The sequence below is a fragment of the Pempheris klunzingeri genome, chromosome 7, assembly GCF_042242105.1.
Source record: "Pempheris klunzingeri isolate RE-2024b chromosome 7, fPemKlu1.hap1, whole genome shotgun sequence".
Lineage (NCBI taxonomy): Eukaryota > Metazoa > Chordata > Actinopteri > Acropomatiformes > Pempheridae > Pempheris > Pempheris klunzingeri.
The window spans coordinates 258,541-280,886 of record NC_092018.1 but is presented as its reverse complement, the minus strand read 5'-3'; the positions used below and the strand labels follow the sequence as shown (position 1 = coordinate 280,886).

Genomic DNA, 22,346 nt, shown 5'->3' with positions numbered 1-22,346 from the left:
CCTCCTCCTCCCTCCCTCCTCCTCTCCTCCTCCTGTCCTCCCTCCCTCCTCCTCCTTCCTCGTCATCCTCTCCTCCCTCCCTCCTCCTGTCCTCCCTCCCTCCTCCTGTCCTCCCTCCCTCCTCCTCTCCTCTCCTCCCTCCTCCTCTCCTCCCTTCCTCCTCCTCCTGTTCTCCCTCCCTCCCTCCTCCTCCTCTCCTCCCTCCTCCTCCTGTCCTCCCTCCCTCCTCCTTCCTCCTCCTCTCCTCCTTCCTCCTCCTCTCCTCCTTCCTCCTCCTGTCCTCCCTCCTCCTCCTCTCCTCCCTCCCTCCTCCCTCTCCTTCCTCCTGCTCCTCCTCCTCCCCCTCCTTCCTCCTCCTCTCCTCCCTTCCTCCTCCTCCTGTCCTCCCTCCCTCCTCCTCCTTCCTCCTCCTCTCCTCCCTTCCTCTTCCTCCTCTCCTCTCTCCTCCCTCCTCCTTCCTCCTCTCCTCCCTTCCTCCTCCTCCTCTCCTCCCTCCTTCCTCCCTTTCCTTCCTCCTGCTCCTCCTCTCCTCCCTTCCTCCTCCTCCTCTCCTCCCTCCCTCCTCCCTCCTCCTCCCCAGGTCCCTCCATGTGCTCAGGCCTGGAGGAAGGAGGCAGAGTGACGTCAGCAGGGCTGGTCCAGGAGAGCCAGGTTCACGAGCTCCACACAGGCAGCCAGTGTGAGCGTCCGGCGCGCGGAGGGAGGGGATGTCCTGGGACTGAGAGGCCAAACTTCCCCCGCGACACAAACTCAGTGACAAAGTGTCGCAACTCGCTTCACTCCTGCTTTCATGCGCCCGGACTGAGCCTGAGCCGAACCCGGACTGAGCCTGAGCCGAACCCGGACTGAGCCTGAGCCGAACCCGGACTGACCCCGAGCCTCCTCCGGGTCTGAGCCGCTCCGCGCGCCGCGCCGTGTCTGTGGGTCTGCCGTGGGGGGACCAGAGGAGTCGTGATGGCCGTCCTGTCCCTCGCGGTGCTTCTCGTGGCTTTAGTCGTGACTCCAGCCGGGAAGGTGAGTGTCTGTGACGGCCGAAGCCGCTGCGCAGCCCCGCTGGGCCGCGGCAGCAGCGCGGTGAGTCCGGGGGTGTGAGTGTGTGCGCACACTGGCTCCTCTGTGGACGCGCTGAAGCCCGCAGCCTGTTGCATAACTCATCGGTGAAATAGAGGCATTTCTGTTCCCGTTTTAAAGGCTGCCGAGCTGCTGGACATCTCACACTTGTGACTTCCTTCTGGCTTTTAACGAGCTTGTGTTTCCTCCCGCAGGCTGCTGAGGCAGATAAAGAGGGTGAGTCCTGTTTATTTCTTCTTCTTCTTCACTCCAAAGGAAGCTGCCACAAAGTAGAACAGAGTTTCCTCAAACACTGAAAGAACCTCAGGAGAGAAACCCTGAAGATCAAAGTGGGAGGGGAGAGAGACTCTGTAATAACCCCCTCCACACACACACACACACACACACACTCTGTGATATTACACTAGTGCACTGCTTCAAGGGCTTTGTTATACAGGAAAGAAAATTCCTCGTCTGAATCCTCCACATCTGTTCTCCATTCTGAGGTTAAGAAACAAGTGAGCTGCAGCAGCGTCCACGTAGGATCCTTTTACAGCCGCCGTTATCTAGTGAACACCCCCGGGCCCTCGTGGCACCACCACGGCCGCCAGCAGCCTGGAAAGCCCTCAGTCCCCCGTTTGATGCGGTCTGCCTTCAGGTTTCACCCCCGACCCCTCTGACCGACACGTCCTGCTCCCCATGCAGGAGGGACGTCTGGCTGAAGATGGACCGGCAGCTCCTCTATGACACCTTCTGTCATCATCCATGTGTCTGACTGACCCCCCAGTCCAGCCAGGGAGCCTGTGCTCCAGCTCAGATGTTCCTGATTCTTCTGAACGGGGATCCGAGGGCCTGAGGGCCCTTCACACAAAGTGTTTGTCAGATTGACTCTCAGAGTCTGAAACACCTTTCAGGTGAGGACGCAGCGTGGGTCAGTCCCGCCCACGCTGCGTGGTGATTGGCCAGGTGTGCTGAGCTGTGACAGATTAGACGGCGTTAGTTTGATCCAGACTTTGTTTCAGGCTGAGGTGGAGCATCAGTGGGCACCACTTCTCTGAAGTGGGGGGGTGTGGGGGTGTGTAGGGGAGTGTGGGGGAGTGTGAGAGTGTGTGGGGGAGTGTGGGGGGTGTGGGGGAGTGTGGGAGTGTGGAGGAGTGTGTGGGGGGGGTGGGGGAGTGTGGGAGAGTGTGTGGGGGGTGTGGGAGTGTGGGGGAGTGTGTGGGGGGGTATGGGAGTGTGGGGGAGTGTGGGAGTGTGTGGGGGAGTCCCACCTGGTGTGTCCCACCTGGTGTGTCCCGCCTGGTCCGTCCCACCTGGTCCGTCCTGCTTCAGGAGGACCAGGTGTGCCGGGGCGTGACAGCGCTCGGACCCCTCGTCTTTAGTTCCTCACTCAGCTGCTTGGTCACGATGAGGGTTACGGTCGAGTGGGACGCCTGATGAAGGCGCAGTCTTCCTCATCAGGGACTCGTCAGGTCTTTGAAGCACCAGGTTGAAGCACCAGGTCTTCATCGTGCATGAGGAAGGTTCCCCCCTTTGCTGCTGTTTCAGCCTCCTTCAGAAACATTAACCCTTTAAACCAGCCTGTGTTTGTGACTTCCTGGCTTTATTTTCCATCTTTCTGTGGACAGCTGAGCAAACACATGCTGCTGGTCTGTAGGTCTGTAGGTCTGCTGGTCTGCTGGTCTGTAGGTCTGTAGGTCTGTAGGTCTGCGGTCTGCTGGTCTGTAGGTCTGCTGGTCTGCAGGTCTGCTGGTCTGCTGGTCTGTAGGTCTGCAGGTCTGCAGGTCTGCAGGTCTGCTGGTCTGCAGGTCTGTAGGTCTGTAGGTCTGCAGGTCTGCTGGTCTGTAGGTCTGCTGGTCTGTAGGTCTGCTGGTCTGTAGGTCCGCAGGTCTGCAGGTCCGCTGGTCTGCTGGTCTGCTGGTCTGCAGGTCTGTAGGTCTGCTGGTCTGTAGGTCTGTAGGTCTGCTGGTCTGCTGGTCTGCAGGTCTGTAGGTCTGCTGGTCTGCTAGTCTGCAGGTCTGCAGACCTACAGACCAGCAGATCTGCAGGTCCGCTGGTCTGTAGGTCTGCTGGTCTGTAGGTCTGTAGGTCTGCTGGTCTGCTGGTCTGCAGGTCTGTAGGTCTGCTGGTCTGCTGGTCTGCAGGTCTGTAGGTCTGCTGGTCTGCAGGTCTGCTGGTCTGTAGGTCTGCAGGTCTGTAGGTCTGCTGGTCTGCTGGTCTGTAGGTCTGCTGGTCTGAAGGTCTGTAGGTCTGCAGGTCTGCAGGTCTGCTGGTCTGTAGGTCTGCTGGTCTGTAGGTCTGCTGGTCTGTAGGTCTGCTGGTCTGCTGGTCTGCAGGTCTGTAGGTCTGCTGGTCTGCAGGTCTGCAGGTCTGCAGGTCTGTAGGTCTGCTGGTCTGCAGGTCTGCTGGTCTGCAGGTCTGCAGGTCTGTAGGTCTGTAGGTCTGCTGGTCTGTAGGTCTGCTGGTCTGAAGGTCTGCAGGTCTGCTGGTCTGCAGGTCTGTAGGTCTGCTGGTCTGTAGGTCTGCTGGTCTGTAGGTCTGCAGGTCTGCTGGTCTGTAGGTCTGCAGGTCTGCTGGTCTGTAGGTCTGCTGGTCTGCAGGTTTGCTGGTCTGTAGGTCTGTAGGTCTGCTGGTCTGCAGGTCTGCAGGTCTGTAGGTCTGCTGGTCTGCTGGTCTGCTGGTCTGTAGGTCTGCTGGTCTGCAGGTCTGCAGGTCTGCTGGTCTGCAGGTCTGTAGGTCTGTAGGTCTGCTGGTCTGCTGGTCTGTAGGTCTGCTGGTCTGCTGGTCTGTAGGTCTGCAGGTCTGCTGGTCTGTAGGTCTGTAGGTCTGTAGGTCTGCTGGTCTGCTGGTCTGCAGGTCTGCTGGTCTGTAGGTCTGCTGGTCTGCAGGTCTGCTGGTCTGTAGGTCTGCTGGTCTGCTGGTCTGCAGGTCTGCTGGTCTGCTGGTCTGCAGGTCTGCTGGTCTGTAGGTCTGCTGGTCTGCAGGTCTGCAGGTCTGCTGGTCTGCAGGTCTGTAGGTCTGTAGGTCTGCTGGTCTGCTGGTCTGCAGGTCTGCTGGTCTGCTGGTCTGTAGGTCTGCTGGTCTGCTGGTCTGTAGGTCTGCTGGTCTGCTGGTCTGCTGGTCTGCAGGTCTGTAGGTCTGCTGGTCTGTAGGTCTGCTGGTCTGTAGGTCTGCAGGTCTGCTGGTCTGTAGGTCTGCAGGTCTGCTGGTCTGTAGGTCTGCTGGTCTGCAGGTTTGCTGGTCTGTAGGTCTGTAGGTCTGCTGGTCTGCAGGTCTGCAGGTCTGTAGGTCTGCTGGTCTGCTGGTCTGCTGGTCTGTAGGTCTGCTGGTCTGCAGGTCTGCAGGTCTGCTGGTCTGCAGGTCTGTAGGTCTGTAGGTCTGCTGGTCTGCTGGTCTGTAGGTCTGCTGGTCTGCTGGTCTGTAGGTCTGCAGGTCTGCTGGTCTGTAGGTCTGTAGGTCTGTAGGTCTGCTGGTCTGCTGGTCTGCAGGTCTGCTGGTCTGTAGGTCTGCTGGTCTGCAGGTCTGCTGGTCTGTAGGTCTGCTGGTCTGCTGGTCTGCAGGTCTGCTGGTCTGCTGGTCTGCAGGTCTGCTGGTCTGTAGGTCTGCTGGTCTGCAGGTCTGCAGGTCTGCTGGTCTGCAGGTCTGTAGGTCTGTAGGTCTGCTGGTCTGCTGGTCTGCAGGTCTGCTGGTCTGCTGGTCTGTAGGTCTGCTGGTCTGCTGGTCTGTAGGTCTGCTGGTCTGCTGGTCTGCTGGTCTGCTGGTCTGTAGGTCTGCTGGTCTGTAGGTCTGTAGGTCTGCTGGTCTGTAGGTCTGTAGGTCTGCTGGTCTGCAGGCCGTTTGCTGTGAAGTGATGACAAACGTGAACATGCAGCTTTTTATTGGGAACATTTTCACCAAACCAAATCCATTTGCTAAGTCTTCCCTTTGGACTGCCGCTCCGCAGGGTCAGACTCAGGGCCTTTCCCCGTCACCGTGACGGCGTCCCTTTGAATAGACTCTTGTCTGTGCCGACACGCAGAGTGATAGTAATAGAATAACCAAACAGGTAGTCTGTAAGTCATCTGTCCGTGTGCAGAACGTCTGAAGAACGGTTTCTGTTTCTGCTTAAGACAGATTTCACTCCTCAGGAGCTTGTTCTGTCTGTAGAGCCGTCACGGAGAAGGAATTCCCCCTGTGGTGGTTCAGGCGGCTCAGCAGTGTGATAGGCTCTGTTATTTTGGTGCTATAGAAATAAGCCTTGTTGATGGGCTGCTGTTGGGTGTAACTGTATCATCAGGACAATAACTCAGAGCCTCGGTGGTTTGAACCAAGACGGTAAACTTTATTACTCTCCTGAGCCTTGACAAAGCCAGCCATCTGTTCTTACCTTTCACAATAAAAGCCCTATGCACTGAGTATCTTTTTAGCAGAGGGAACTAAGCCTTCTGCTAAAACGTGGTTGCATTTTAATGATGCAGATGCCACAGTTTTAAACAGACAGGCCTTTTGTTGGAGCTCCTCACCCGTGATGTTACTGTCACTGGGGCTTCCACTTTGGCGCTGTGGTGTGTCCGGCTCTCCTCGCCGTGTTTCTACTATTCACCTCAAGTCCTTGCTGGCTGCAGCTGCCTCCGGGGCTGGCCGGTCAGCGTGTCTCGTTCCCAGTCCGGTACATTTGGAAAGAAACTTGAACATCGCGGTTGTGGCGGTTGTTGCCATCCTCTGCGGCTGGCTTGTCATTAGTGTGGTATTGCAGTTTTGTGGATAGTGCGACAGCCCTAATTCCAATCCATGGTTCAGTACTCGTAGCTCGGTTCAGTTGTTCTAACGTACTCCATGAAGAGCGTGGAGTACGCCGGGGGTCATGTGACCAGGTCACAAGGCCTGGTGGCAGAGCCAAAACTACAAACCAGACCACACTGGAAACCAGCAGCACAGATGCAAACACAGCTGCTGGAGCTGCCCAGCCTCCTGGACCTCCTCCTTATACGTTGGTTTGTTGTGTAGATGTGCGATCATGGTCTGCACTCACCACAGTGACATAAACGTGTTTCCTGTTTCTGTTTCATAATAAAAGCCTCCCTGTGTTTTGTCAGTTGAATGCTTTTGATGCTGAGCAGCAGCTGTAGGAAGTGATATGACGTTCAGCTGTTATCAGTGATCATCCCTCATGCTCAGGGAGGTGATCTGAATGCAGTGTGGGAATGGTGGACTGTCACTTCCAAGAAAACTTCTGAGATAGAGACATAGTAAGTAAATATAGGTGCACTCAGAAGAAATGCCTACCATAAATACTGGGGTTTGATTTCATGAAATGCTTAAAGATTCTTACTTAAATGATGAGAGAAAAGATAATAAAGTGGCAGAGCAGAGCATTTGGAAGTCAGTTTTTTGTTTCTTCTTTTAAGTTGAAGAAGTGGCTCCTGAGGATTTCACAGTGAAACTCTCACATACTCACTAATGAACTCCTCTTTGGCTTCTATAACTTCTCCATCCCTTAAAGATTGGTCACAGGAGCAAACAGCGAGATAACATGTAATACTCTGTCAGGTCTTACCTCGACTCTACACGTTACACAAGCGGTCACGTGTCGGTGGTGTTTGCAGAGTAAAGTTAACAGTGTTTTCCCCGTAAAAAGGCCTTTGATGCTCCGGCATGTTGAACAGCAGACACGTGCCGCTCTCAGTGTGAAGGAGCTGACAGCTGTATGAGTGTCATTCCATCACTATCATCAGCACATTGGCTCTTTCAATCTGTTTGTGCAGAGCGTGCTCGCTGTGGTTTGGAAAGCGTGTCATTTCCTCAGACGTGTAATTTGAGTTTCACCATTGACACCTGTTTGAAAGTCTTCTAGTCAAAACCTACAAGACAATTACAAGGTTTCCATATTCATGTTCCAGTGTTTTCCAACCAAACCCAACCCAAAGTATGTGAATGTTTTCTGCCATTGCACACATTTGGAGAGTCTGAGTGGAAAATTCTCTTAAGCTGAGAGTGTTTTGAGGCCCACAGATTTCCTTGTACAATTGAGTGGGCCACAAATTAGCCAATGAACAAGAGCCTGAGGGTGGAAGAATCAGGATGCCCAGATGATATTGATTGCTGCCCAGTAGAGGAAGCGGATTTTTGTAACAGTTGTTATTTCCTTTGGACATGTTGAAGGTAGAAACAGCTTATCAGGAGCTTCTGAAAGAAAAGTTTTCTTCTTCTTCACTGAAAGGCTTCAGCCTGTAGTTGGATGGTCAGATCTGATGGCATCGTGGCGTCAAAGACTTTTCTTTCTTTATTTATTTGATCCCCCATAGGGGGAAATTCTCATGTTCCAGCAGCAACAATAGAACAGGGAGAGTGAAAAGAAGCAATAGTAAAAGAAAAAATAGCAATAGCAAAATAAATATAAATATAAATATATGGCTGTGCTGAAATAAATCTTTACACTATGGGATATTTACACTTTGGTTCAGAAATGTACAGGTATGGACAGGAATGAAGGACTGAAGGAATGAAGGACTGAAGGAATGAAGGAATGACATGGATGGAAAAATAGTGTGTTAACATCAGCCAGTGATGCTGGTGTTATAGAGTCTGATGGCTGATGGAGGAATGACCTGCGGTAGCGTTCCTTCTTGCAGGGTGGGGGCCTCAGCCTGCTGCTGAAGGAGCTGCTCAGGGCCCCCACAGTCTCATGCAGGGGGTGAGAGGGGTCGTCCATGATGGACTTGAGTTTTGTTAGTGTCCTCCTCTCACCCACCTCCTCTATGGAGTCCAGGGAGCAGTCCAGGACAGAAGCGGCCCTCCTGACCAGCCTGTTCAGTCTCTTTCTGTCCCTCTCCGTGCTCCCTCCTCCCCAGCAGACCACTGCATAGAGGACTGCAGACGCCACCACAGAGTCATAAAAAGTCCTGAGCAGAGTCCTGCACACTCCAAAGGACCTCAGTCTGCTCAGCAGGTGGAGACCACTTTGGCCCTTCTTGTACAGGACGTCTGTGTTGTGAGACCAGTCCAGTTTGTTGTTGAGGTGAACACCAGGTATCTGAAGGTCTCCACCCTCTCAGTGTCCAGTCCCTGGATGTTCACCGGTGCAGTCTGGGATGTCTTCCTGCAGAAGTCAATCACCATCTCCTTTGTCTTGCTGGTGTTGAGCTGAAGATGGTTTAGCTCACACCAGTCGACGAAGTTGGAGACGACCTCCCGGTGCTCCTGTTCGTCCCCCTCTGACACACACCCTACGATGGCTGTGTCATCGGAGAACTTCTGGAGGTGACGGCTCCCAGAGTTGTAGCTGAAGTAGTGACGGCTCCCAGAGTTGTAGCTGAAGTAGTGACAGCTCCCAGAGTTGTAGCTGAAGTAAAAGACAAGGCCTCAGTCTTGATGGATGTCTCTGTAGTACAGAGGACAAACTGCTACTGTCATTTCACTTTCCTAATCAGGCCCTGCCTGATGTTAGGTCTTGTGCTGAAATGATTTGTCTATTAATTAATCAGTTGATAGAAAACGAATGAATGAATGAATTACCATAGGTTTTATAGAAATGTAAAGTGAATCTTGTGGGTTCTGGATGTGACCTGTGACTCTGTGACAGTTTCTTAAAAGGGACCATTAAATCCTCTTCACATCACATGAGCCTTTGGACTGAACTCAGCTCTCATTTTACAGACATGCAGTGGTGTGTGTTAACGGTTGTGTCTCCTGTAGCCTCGGAGCAGAAAAGGTCTCACTGTGGTTCTGTTGTGTTCCAGACCAGCTGAGGAGCCGGCTGAAGGAGTACGGCCTCGTCACTCCCTTCAGCACCGACTCTCACGGACACTACCTGTCACACCTGCTCTCTGCCACTCACAAGCAGCGCGTCAAGAGGGAGGTGTTTTCTGCAGCTGAACCTGAACAGAAACTCTTCTTCAACATCACCGCCTTCGGGAAGGAGTTCCATCTGCGTCTGCGGCCCAACAACAGGCTGGTGGCGCCGGGCGCGATGGTGGAATGGCACGACGAGGTCCAAGGCTTCGGGAACTACAGTGTCAGTGCTGCTGACGACGCCGGCGCAGACGCCAACCAGACAGAGGCCGGCGCCTGGACAGAGAGGATACTCCGGCGTGAGCTGCTAAAGACAGACTGCACCTTTATTGGTGACATCACAGACGTCCCCGGAGCCGCGGTTGCCATTAACAACTGTGACGGACTGGTAAGTTCCTCAGCCATTAAGCTTGATACTCCCCCTCCCCCAGCCTTGTCTTTTCATTACTAAAGTGCCATGACCTTATCAAGCGACGAATGGATTTAAGATGCCCGTAACTCATGAGTTTAGCCTTTTACGTCAGCAGTCAGCGTTTTTACAGCACACTGTTCTTGGAGATATTCTTCAGGCGTGCACACGGAATAGCTTTTTGTACAGAAGTTTGTCACGGCTGAGTGGTCTTCCATTGCACCCACAAACCCAGCGATTTTCCCTCCAACCTCCTCCCAGCATAAAACACGAGCTCCCTTTGTGCTCCACAGAAGTCTGCAGGCCCCTCCTCCCCATCACCCCCCATAAAACACTTGGGCAGTAACTGGGGAATGACCTGGGCCAAAGTCTCAGAGTGGACCGACCAAACATGTCTGCATTCCAGCCAGTGACTCGGTTAGCCAAACCCACAGACCTTCACGTGAGGTTCTTCACACTTGAAAAGCAACACAAAGATTGAAACTGTGGGCTCCCATCAGTCACAGCCACTTCTTTATCTTTTTATTACTAATGAAGGAACAGTGACGGTATCTACTGATGAGTTCTGTCTGTATCCAGACAGTGCGGTGCTGGCTTGGTCATTTTATCAGAACAGCAGGTTAAATAAGAAGGGAACGTGGGAAAAATGTCAGCATTCAGCATGTAGGCAACACGTGACCCTTTTGCACGTTCCTTATCAGAGGGAGAAACGCATCATTGGTTTCTTCAGGGGAAGTTTGGATTATGATGAAAAGAGAAAGTGACACCAGCCTCCATCTTTTAATGACGTGTCTGAACTGCTGGTGAATCTGTGTGACTTGGAGAGTTTCTCATGAGCCCTGACGCTGCTCTGCTGTGGAGGAGGACGTGTTCCTGCATATCGGCAGCCCCCTCAGGACCTCTTAAAGGACGACACATTGTGTACGTTCACGTTATTCTGTCCACATTACGCAGCCCGCCTGCCTGGGCCTGCCAGCGTGGGGGTGTCACAGCGACACTGAGCCTGGGTGTCATATCGACCTGCATGTTTTCACTGTGGAAACTTTGAACGGCTCCTTTCACAGGCAGAAAGCTGACAGCTACTGTTTGGGGTTTTGCATGAAACTTGAGTCAACCGTCATATGATGTCAGACAAACAGCACACAGGAAAGGTCTTAAAGGGAAATCAGTCCGTCATTGATAAGCAGACAAGCTTTCATCCCCTGCTGCAGTAAAAGCCTGAGTTCAACAAAGAACATAGAGCTCTTCCCATAATGAAACCTAAAAGTAAAACTGATCACCTCTGAGTGAGATGCAGAAATACTTTTCTAAATGAACAAGGCAGGAATAAAGACAGTGGCATCAGTCCAAATGACAGAAGACTAAAAACTTTGAAGATGCTATGAGATTTCGTGGTTTAATTACAGACTCATCGTCTAAAATCATCATAGTAAAAATACCATCACAGTTTCCCAAAGTCCTTATCGACATCTTGATGCTGCTCACTTTGTCCAAAAAACTGAAACATATTCACTGGTACCGCTAAGAAAACCAGCAAATGTTCACATTTCAGAAGATCAAACCAGTACGTTTGACATTTTGCTTCCAAAAAGACAAAGACAACAAATGTTTTGTTGAAGAATCAACATTTTTTCATTTCAGGATTGTCAACATGTTTCTCACAGCTCGCCTGTTTCTGACTAATTAGAAATCAGTGGGAGTTTGGATTCATTTTCATGGAACTTAAAACCTAAAGCTGCTCATCAGTTTAGTTTATGTAAATCAGAAGCAGACGTTCAGCATCCTGATGGGGGGGGCTGGATTCTACTGGATCACACAATCAGCAGGAAACCTTTCTCAGTGTTCATGTTCGTCACCCCCAGAGGCCTCATCTCTGCCTCTGACAAATATCAATACAATCAGCACATTGATCGAGTTAGCTGCCGACATCAACACCAGAGCAGTTCATGTTTAATGAGGACGTCGTCATGAAGAATGACGCACTGAGCCACGTGTAGCTGTGTGACTCGCTCAAATCTCTTGTATCTGACAGTAATTATACAGTTATTGGACAGTTACCAGCACAGTGTTTGCTAATGTCGCTGATGTAGCTTGTGTTTCACTTCGATTCTCTTTACATTAGCCTTTGTTTGTATTTCAGCACGTGATATTGTTGGTCTCACATTGTCCTGCATCATTTCCTTCAGTGGAGTTTGATAATGAGGAGGTAGTAACCGTGAGACACGCAGCTTATCTGACACATGTATCGTCATGTGTCCTTCCTGCTTGTTGTGCTGCATGTCATGTTTTGTCATTCAGCTGTAACATACGGCGTCTGACAGAAGCTCCAACACGGCGTCCTAAACATTGTCCAAACATCGATCATACTGATGCTGAGCGGCCCTGTGTCTCCTACCTCCATCACAGCGTCTCTTTTTAAACACCATCTGACCTTTGAGTCATTTCCTGCGATTGGAGCAGGAGGAAACAGTTCATCACTTGGGCAGATTCGGTCTCTCCAGGACATTTATAGTTGTGTGTGTGTTTGTGTGTCGGGGGGGGGGGCGGATGTGAAAGCTTGCTTTGTGAACACTACTGCTGTGGCAGGATGTCACTTTGAAGACGCCGGTAGCCATCAAAGGTCAGGGAGCCCAGAGTGAACCATCATCATCACTCTCTTCATCACAGAAGCCTTTTCTGAGCGGTCAGCCTCACAAAGGGATCTGATCATTGGGGCTCTGTGGCAGCACATTTAGCACACAATGGGGGTGAAAGTCAGTTGAACCTGTACGGCCCCCGTGAGCAATCATCAGCCCAGACGACACATGTAGGCTGTGCTCATCATCGGCCTGCCCTCTGATGAAGATGGGCCGCAGTTTAAACTCTAGAAACAACCAGAAGGGCTGAACAAAGGTCAGCTGTGTAAAATCTTCTTCTCTGGGTCACCAGACGCGTTCCTCTAACCAGGGGGGGGGGGGGGGGGGGGGGGGGGGGGGGGGGGGGGGGTCACTTCTGATACAACAGGAAACAACAAATGTCTGATGAGCTGGGACGTAAAACCAGCCTGGCCTGGATGTATTTCAGCATTGTCCAGCTCAGTCTGCTGATCTGAAACCTACTGCTGCACGATGCAGCGCCTGGCTGCTCTGATGCAGAACGTGATCTTTTCACCTCACGGTGTTCGCAGCCTGGATGCAGGCTGCAGAGCTTGACATCAAACAGTCCCAAAGCAGCATCGCTGAGGGCTCGTGCTCTTTGATCTCCAGTGGTAGGCCGAGCTGAGCCGAGCTAGGTGTGTGTTTTACTGTTTCTTAATTACAGCCAGCTGCTGTCTGGAAGTCTTTACAGGCAGGCAGCCTCATGCTACGTGCTTATGAGGCAGATACCTTCTTTGCTGCAGCAGCACTGTGGGGGGGGGGGGCTTTGCTGATAAAACATTTCAGTGCTTTTAGCCCATTCTGCCCATCATGTTCAGAGGGGTTCATAATACTGGCAGCTCCACGCGGTGTGGAGCAATAGGCAGTAAAACGTTAACAAGGTCAAGATAATCAAGGCCTGAGAAAAAGTTTTGGTAAAGCACTGATTTAGACGATGACGTTGTGAATGTGGTGATTACGGTAATGATGTGTGACTGCATGAAGACGAGAGATGCTGGGGCTGCTGGAGCTGCTGGGGCTGCTGGAGCTGCTGGAGCTGCTGGAGCTGCTGGGGCTGCTGGGGCTGCTGGAGCTGCTGGGCTGAAGTGAGAGCAGACTGAGAAACACTGCAGCCTCTGAGCGTTCAAAAAGTCCCTTTCAAGGTTAAAGGTGGGAGTTTTATGAAGAGCGATCACATTGATCTAAAGTGGATTCCTATCCGGTATCTGCTGTTCCTCACACGGAGATCAGTGTGCAGGCGTATGAGCTGGTTTTTGTCTCAAACCGTTAAACATGTTTTTGGAAATGTGGCTCTGTGAAGGCGTTAGCTTCCGTTGATGGGATATAATGACAGTGTGTGATCCCTGAAACACACCTGGTCTGTACGGAGCCTTTTTCTTGCTAGCTATGTGAGTCTTGTTGCGTCTTCGCATGGATGAAACATACAGCAAACAGCTCTTTAAAGGGATCAGAGCAAACAGAGCAGGAATGTGGCTGACCTCGGGATGTCAGGCGTGGATGTGTACAGTATCACCCCTCCTCCCCCGTCATGCTCAGAGCTCGGCCTCCCCCCATGTACGCTGTGTGCTCACAGGCCTGATGGTTCACATACTGCACGTTTCACTGTGGATAGCCTGAAGGGAAAAGAGGGGCGGCTTCTCATGTCTGATGTATTTTTGGACTCACAGACATAATGTGTGCATCTGCTTGCTGTCCAGCTCTGCGGAGCAGGAAGGCGATGGAGGAGGATGAGTTCATGAGCTGTTTGTAGAACTGATCTGGGATGAGTAACTCCCTGACGCCTTAGGAAACACTCACTCTGTCAGACGTCCACATATTTACAGTGATGCAGGGCTGGAGCTCGTGTCTTATTTTGGGTGACGCTGTGGATGTGGAAGAAATAAAGACCCAAAACACTGCCGCTGGAGTCAACCATCATTAGTAATGGTACAACCGGGAGACACAGCGCCCCGTCTCAAGGAACGGCCACAGATGTCTCAAAGACAAAAGAGAAGAATTGTTGTCTCTAATGTTTGATGAAGACATGAGAGCCCTTTCCTTAGTCTGCTCCCATCAGACGTGACTCTTAATAGGATGCGGTAGGATGTTTGAACTCCGACACGTCAGAAATAAGAGCTCGTCTCACTGATGGAGTGTCTGCAGTTTGAAATGCACTAACATGCATCTCCAGGCGGTTCACACGTTCATACATTAACGTCACTGTGTGCACATTGTCGAGCTCTCAGACAGTTGGGATAATACCCTGTTTTAGACGAATGATGCAGCTTGTTGGACTCATTTTGTGAGCCGTGTGAAGCCTGATCCTGGGTCAGGGCTTAGGGCTCAGGGGTTGGTCAGATCCTCTATCTGTTGTCACTCAGTGTTTATTGTGCGGTTAAACGCTCCGTTAAGGTTCTAAGCTTGATGCTCTAATCGATAGCAACTGTTTCTGAAGTGAGTGTCACTTTCCACAGTGTAACCGTCAGCGTGTGATACACACTACTCACAAAAAGTTAGAGATATTCGGCTTTCAGGTGAAATTTCAGGATGAACCACCACCAATACATTTCCTGCTTCAGTTAGAATTGGTATTTAAACAGTCCTCCTCATCCTGCTGTTCACATTCTGACATCATGAGACCAAGACGACACCTAACTATTGATCAGCAGCACCTCAACACTGGAGGCTTCAAACAGGTCCTCAGACAGAAGTGTCCACTGAGCTTAGAGGGTCACAGAGTGTCATCAGGAGGTTGGAACAGTGATACAGAGACTGGAAGAGTCACAGAAAGGAGAGGAGTGGACGTCCTTTGGCCACGTCCCAATTTTACGTTTACCCTCATTTACCCTCCACTGTTGTTAGATTTTCTTTCAATAAATTGTTTAAGATGAATAAAATCACCAGTGCATGCTTCTACTTAAATGTCCTACTTTCATGATATAATATCACTGTAGCATTCACTTTTTACATTTTCCATGAATTTCACCTGAAAGTTGAATATCCCTAACTTTTTGTGAACCCTGTAAATACGATGGTTACAGGGTAAAAGGTGGATCCAGAGTGTGTGAATAAATAGCAGCCAACAGCTTGATGTGATGCTTTAGGCCAGATGCTCAGTTTGTCCCTTTCTCACTGAAGGTTTGTGGAGTGAAAAATGTGATGCTGAATATGTTTTTTAATGCTGGGGGGTTAAAAACTCCTGTGTGTCTGCTGATATACAACCTGCTCAGACACACACAGACATGACTGCATGCAGACTGAACACACACTCGTTATGTGGGGAAACTGTAATGTTTCTCTGTAAAGTGACTTCCCTCCTCATCACTGCAGCGCTGACAGCTTCTGATCTTGTCCATCCATGTGGTTCACAACTGCATGCAATCCCTGCTGATTACGGAGCAATACATCTGTGAAATGTGGGAGGGAAAGAATCAGACGCTTTCAGCTGTAGCATGAAGTCTGAGCTGCAGGAGGAACCTTGAAGTAGCCATGAAACACGCCTCAGCCTCCCTTGCTTGTTCCCATGAAGCGGGAACAAAAAACGCTGAGTGGCGTGACAGAGGATCGACTTTCTCTGCAGGCCTCTGCAGACGAGCGACTGGCAGACAGAGCTGACCTGAGAACAGCAGCGACCGCAGGCCGGAGTGCTGCCGTTAACTTCCAGCTCGCCGACGGCTCAGTCAGACGTGGCCTCATCTGGATGTGTCTGCAGAATCGGTTCTGCCAGCGGGCGGGAGGAAGTGTACCGAGGGTCCTCTTCTACAGGACCTCCGACCCCTCTGACCTGTTTGACACCTCCTCCTCTTCCTTGTTGTCATCTTCTTCCTCCTCCACCTCCTCATCCTTGTCTTCCTCCTCCTCGTCCTCCTCCACCTCCTCTCCTTCTCCTGCTCCTTCACAATGCTGAGATTCATGACGAGTGACAAAATGAGCAAATAAGATGTGCTGATGTTTTTCTAGGAGCTCCGTGAGTCCAGTGGCCTAAACTTTTGGCCTCGGAGACATAACAGAGCATTGTGGACGTGCACAGCTCCTGACATATCTGGAGCTGCCTCGCAGGGAAAAAAGCAAAGAAAATATCCTATTTGATTAGAGAAAGAAAGTGAGCCAGTTCCTCTTTGCAGTGAACTGTAGTCGGGCACAAGAGTTTTATTCACTAATAGTTCTTAATGGTCGCTGTTGACTCAGCCCGGCCTGTTGCAGAGGCCTGACCCCAGAACTGTTTGGGATATGGTTTGAGGTTTAGGGGGGGTGCACCAACATATGCAGAGCCAAGCTGTTCCTTCCAGCTCCTCAGCAGTCCAGGGTCGACTCCAGTGTGTTTTCTTAATATTTGTGTCTTTAAACATTTTTAATCGTGACCTATATAAACTTAAGAGGAGCCACATTTTCTGTTGTCGGTCCAGACGGACACTGAGGGCCTTTCACCGCCGGCACGTTTTATTTTTGGTCAAGTATGGACTCCTCACCGCCTCCTCCAAGCTGTCTGTAAATGTTTGCTCTGTTTGGTAGAGCAGCACAAAAAGACTCAACTAAAATACATTGTTTCAAGTCCTCTGCTCTGAAGACCTTCATTCTTCATTGTCGGTAAATGCTGTGTGAGCAGGAGGAGTCGCTCCACATCGCTCCAGATCATCCTGCAGACACAGAACGATGAGCCCAGGATGCCTCTTGGAACTTCTCTCCTTAAATACTTTCACACATTTCTGTTTCTTATTGTTAAACCTTTTCAAAAGCAGTTTCTCCTCCTCCTCTAAGGGAGTGAACCCCCCCATCACAAGAAAGGAACGTGTGTGAGCTCCTTTAAAGGCTGGGATGAAAATGGCAGGTAATGATGACGAAGGTTTGCTCACATTTTTGAAAGCAAACACACCTTTGAACAACACCGAGGGTGAAAGGTGGCAGTGTCCTGGCTGAATTCAGACCTTTTTTTCAGCACTGCAGTACCTCAACCTTTTTTTTTTTTTTAAACGAAAGCTCGTTCACACCGACCCCCTTAAGAAGTTTAGACTGAAAGAGACTGTTTTTGAAAAACTGGAGCCCTTCAGCTGAATCCCATATGTTTTTCTTGGCAGATGAGTGCTGTCTGCTGGCCGCGCTCATGCAGGGATATTAAACTGATGGAACACAGGACTCTTGATCCCTTTTTTGAGGGCTGTGTTCGGAGCCTCGGTCAGACACCTGCCGTTGTCTCCTCTGACACCAGATCACAGAACAGCGAGGAGGGAATGTGCCACCAGAAGCTCCTCTGTCACAGAACATAAGATGGCAGAGTCTCAGAGCTCCAGGTCCACGTTTATACACTAATATGGGATTTATGCCAAATAATCATTCGCGAGGGATCTTTCATTTTGTCGAGCCCCCTCAGACACATCAGTTCCAGCTGGAGGTGTGTTTTCCTGGTGTTTGTTGTTTGGATGAGGGTGACGTGATGTGTGAATGCTGCCCGGCCACACATCAGTTCACCTGAAGTTCTCCTCACAGATACAAAACAGACTCTCTCTCCCGTTTCACTTCTACTGTTATATTTACAGCCACAATTAAAGGTGCAATGCATCAGGTTTTTACTGCCCTGTAGAACAATATGAACTCATCGTTTTTATTATCCATCTACCCATCCATACATTATCTGTACCATTATCATTCAGGGTCGTGGAGGGGCTGGAGCCAATCCCAGGTGACACTGGGCAAGAGGTGGGGTCCACCTGGTCTGGTCTCCAGCCAATCACAGGGCCCATGTGTCATTCAGCTCACTTAGTCGAGTGGTTTCCAACCTGAGGCTCGTCACTCAGGGAGACGGCCATTCATGTCCTGTCCACATGTCCGGGTGCCCTTGAGCAGGACACTGAAGCCCAAACGGCTCGTGATGGTGAGCCCAGTGTCTCACACAGCAGCTCACAGGTTTGTGGAAGACAAACTGTGCTTCTGGAACAGCTGTTCATCCCCAGTCAGGTTTTATTGTTTTAATGATGTTCAGAGGCCTGAAGAGATGAAACTCATCAGTCGTCCAAAAGGTGTCTTAGTGTGTTTTAGGGACGGGGTCTCGCCTCGTGTCGCCTCTGAGGGTTTCAGAGAGAAATGTGTCAGACGATCATCATGTAGTCAAACCTTTGGCCCGCTCACTGCTGATATTCCTCCAGATACAGTCGAAAGCTCTACAAAAAGTTCGTAAGCAGACCTTGAGTTGGTATTATGTATTCTCCAGTTAGTGCCGTACACCAGCAGCTACTGTGTGCGTGTCAACAGATTCGGCAGGCTTGTCAGCTTAATGCTCCTTTTCATCAGTTAGGACCAGGTTGCTTGAAAATGTATTACATGACATATTACTGCCATCTGGCCACTTTCCCGGTGTCCTTTGGGGGCCTGAGTCCCTCTGAGTGATGCTCAGCTCGTGGACAGCGTGAGGCCGGTGTCGCCCCCCGTCCTGCTGGGGTCAGGTCCTCTCAGAAGGCCGGCTCTTTGAGAATCAGTGACTGCTGAAGTCCATCTCAGGCTAAATACAGACAGCAAACTTTGAGGAGAGACTTCAGGAGGGTGTGAACGGATGGGTCCAGGCGGTCTGCCAGGGGATTCACCTGGGCAGGTCAGGGACGACCGCTCAGTTTGGGAGGAGGGTCACCCCGTGGGCGCCGCCCGTCCCTCGCTGGATGCACGTCCTGTGTGGCGGTGCGCTGCGTCCAGCTCCAGGTCGGCTTAGAGGTTTCAGGAGGTAACGTGTTACTTGACATTGTAAATGTCAGAATACTTCTGCAATCCTATTAGTAACGTGTTATATTACTTTGTTTTTGCTAAAAGTAATATATGGCTGTAACGTTTCTCCCCCAGCACTGGTTGGGACATCACAGGCCTGAACTGCTTAGAAGAGCACAGGAAGATTAAAAATCACTTTACTTTTCAAAGTAAAACCAACAGCTGGAAGTATGTTGAATAACTCTACTGGATCCATCTGTCCAGTATCCTTGGATCAGTGGGAGCCAATCAGTGACATCAGGGTGGGAGGCGGGTACGTCTTGGACAGGCCGCCAGTCAGTCACAGGAGCATAGCTGCCTCCCAGCTAATGTCACTGGTAGAGACACGCCCACCCCCACCACCTTTGGTCAGTTTAGAGTTTGGTTTGACCAACACACGACCTCTGCAGTGTAACATCAGGGGATCGGCTGCTTTCAGTCCATCCTGCTGATGATGAGGAGCTTCATCGTGTTTTACCTGGATAGATCGCTCATTTGATTTGCTACTTCCTGTGAGGCATGCTGGCAGCAGCACTCGTCTCTTATTCATACATAATTCAATTTTGTTACTCCAGGTGAAATAATCACTTCCATTAGTCACCTAGCAGCAGTAAAACACTGACTTTTTTACAGGCACTGTTTCTGTGTCAGACCCTGAAATCCCACCGGGCTGCGCTCTGGTTTGGTTCTGGCCTCCACGGGGCTTCATATCCAGAGACTTTCACTTAATTAATCGCCTTGCTCAGATTTAGATGGTTTGGTCATTTTTCTTTGATTTGACGGTTCATGTTTGTTTGGTGAAACTTAGAACGGGGACCTGAACTAACATGGAGGTAGACGCTCATCCACTCAGGTGAAATGATTAGTCAGCATTATTATTCAGTGTGACATCTTCATTCCTGCATAGCTCATAGCTTCATTTCATTCCGAAATTAGTTTGGAAGCTTTTTTCTTGTTTGAGTTTGAGAGTGTTAATTATAAAGAACAAGGGGAGAGAAATGCCTTTTTATCTCTGCTTTAATGACAGATGAGAAATGAATTGCTGCTGTGCAGGAGCTTCTGTCTCCGTTAGTTCAGACTGGTGAGAGCTCAGTGCTCCGTGTGGTCGCCACAGATTACGGGAACGCCTTCCTCTCTGAGACACACGGCATGCGTGTTTCTGTTAGATATTCACATTACACCCTGCTCTCCTCATGGATTTACATAAAGCAAAGAAGAAATGTAATGAGATTTTCTTTTGTCTATACAAGACGAGTGCAGATACAGTAAAAAGGTTTAAAAACTACTGAAATAAAAAAAAAACACTGAATCATGAAAAATCTCTGTTTTAAAAATTGCATCGTTCTTTGGAAGTGCACACAGGATTTAAATTATCTCCAGGCCCCCCCAGAGGAAATTGTTGCTGCTCACTACAGCGTCCTGTTTGTCTCATCACAAATAAACCTCGCTTAGATATTTGAATATCGATAAATGAATCAGAGATCACTATTATCACTACTCTCTTGTGTGTTCACTGGTGGGGGGATGGGGGCTAATCATGAAGGGTCTTTCAAAATAAAATACTAAAGGGCCCCATGTTGAATAGACTTTCCGTGTTGACCCTCTAATGGAAAGAATAAATCAGTGTTAGATGGATGAACAGGAGCAGCAGTCCATCGGTTCTCAGAGTCTCCTCTTGGAGAGAAATAAGCAGACGGATCCTTGGAGGTCAGACTGGACCTGGAGCACTGACACACATCTCTGGTGTTGTTCAGGTTCAAGTTTTCTTCTTTAGGATCTCACCGATTGTCTCAGACAAATAAAGACGAGTGCAGAGGGGAGTCTTAACGAGCAGGTTTCCTCTTTCCAGTGGACAGAATGCCACCGTCAGCTGTCAGGGTGTCCGTGGAGCCTCGGAGGGCTTAGACGGCTCTTATCCATGATGTTTGTGTGCGGGGAGATCCAGACCTGGACTTCATGCTCTGAGAGACGCTTCAGCTTAACTGATTGAGAACTGAAGCTGAATCTGATGAAGCCTAGGATCTCTGAGACACTTTCCTACTTCATGAACTCAGTGGATAAGATGAGACGAGGAAATATGTTGAAGTTAACAAGATGAGGCAAGAAGAAGAGTTTTAATGGTTCCTCACATGAACTTTTCTATCATTCAGTTTTAGATTGTCTGCTATCAACCTGTAAGGCCTCAGTAAGAGCAGTTTGTGTCTGTGGGGATGATGTCAGTGTGCAGGAGATGCTGCTCTGTCTGTATTCGCCTACACACCCATTCATGTCCTGATCATGTTTTGGCTTGGAGCTCATTAGATCCTCCTCCACTGACTGAATTTAATTCCAACAACTAACCAGCATCATGTTCAGTTTCTCACCTTTTTAACAAACCAAACTTCAAGAAAATTGGTTCAGAATGAAGTGAGCTAGAGTTGATTTTGTAATGAAGCCTGAATCCCTCAGTACAGTTTCCTAGCAGGCGGACGCGTGTTGTGTTTCTTTGTCTTTGGCGAGCACGGCTCTGTTACCTGGACATGTGAAGCTCTGCTGCAGAGTGAAGGAACGTCATCTGTTCTAGCTCACAGTTTCATTTCTTCTTTTCCTACTTTGTTTCTTTCATTTCAGAATCTAAAGTTAAAGGAAGCTTTGTGTTTGTCGCGCTTGGATAGAACAGGTGTGATAACATGACCTGATACTCTTTCCTGCCACTGAGAGGCCAAAGTTCACTCAGGCCATAAAACAGGAAAAATAAGGAGACAAACAGGTGAAAGGAGATGGAGAGTGATCAGCTGGTCTGCATGGTCCGGTTCAGGTGAGAAAGTCCTCCAGCAGTAGACGGGGCGCCGTGAGAGACAGACATGCAGCGTCGGAGGTGCTGGATGGACGGAACTGGAACTGTCCCCTGAAACTGGCTTTCAAACAGCACCAGCATCATTTTCCATATTCTGACCCAGGTCTTATTCCCTGTCACTATGCTGATGAAGCTCCCCTTACCTCTACCTCTTTAGACCACAATGCTTCCCTGAACCTGAACAAAGCTTAACGGTGATGTTGTCCCATCAGGAACAGATTGTTTTCAACAGGTCTTAAAGGCTCCTACAGACGTCTCACCTCCCACGAGGGCGTCAGTCTGCAGGACAAGTGCCTCATTGTAATGTCTTTTAACTTGGAGGAAAACAGGAAACTGTTTGACCTCCTTCAGGTTCACACTGTGCCTTTGACTGACAGTCAGAGAAGGATGGAAGGAAGACTGAATTTTGAATTCCTGAATCGTTGGTCTCTCTCTTAATTAAAGAGTTTGGTCTTGACCTGCTCTTTATGGAAAGTGTCTTGTGATAATGCTGTTGTGAATTGGCGCTTTGTAAATAAAGATTGATTGATTGATGGAAAAAAAGGTGGTTACAGGTGTTACAGTGTTGGATTCACCGTGTTGGCTCCGACAGGCCGGTGTTTGTACAGCAGGTGTGTCCACAGTGCCAGGTGTGTCAATGAGGACGTCATGTACATCATCATTCTAGCTGTAGAAGAGGATTAGGACCAGGCTTAGAAACAGGAGAAGAGGAAGATTAAAGTCAAAGAAAAAAAAAGCCGCCAGCCGTCCGTCCGTCCGTCCATCCAGTATCTTCTGCTGATCTGGGGGCGGGTCGCGTGGCAGCAGGTCAAGCAGGACACTCCTGAGCAGAGCTTCCCAGCTCCTCCTGGGGGACCCTGAGGTGTTCCCAGGCCAGATGAGATATAGAATCCCCCCCAGCTTGTGAGATGAATCTGAAATAGTATGTGAGAATCAG

The 22,346-nt window shown here is 50.0% G+C and overlaps 1 protein-coding gene across 1 annotated transcript in view; it reads left to right on the top strand.

Moving 5' to 3' along the window:
• Positions 1-22,346, top strand: part of adamts3 (ADAM metallopeptidase with thrombospondin type 1 motif, 3) — a 116,980-nt gene that overhangs the window by 6,769 nt on the left and 87,865 nt on the right. The window contains exons 3-5 of the mRNA XM_070833297.1: positions 945-1,014; positions 1,266-1,287; positions 8,769-9,208. Of these exons, the coding sequence (XP_070689398.1) occupies positions 945-1,014; positions 1,266-1,287; positions 8,769-9,208 (532 nt within the window). The remainder of the gene's footprint in view (positions 1-944; positions 1,015-1,265; positions 1,288-8,768; positions 9,209-22,346) is intronic.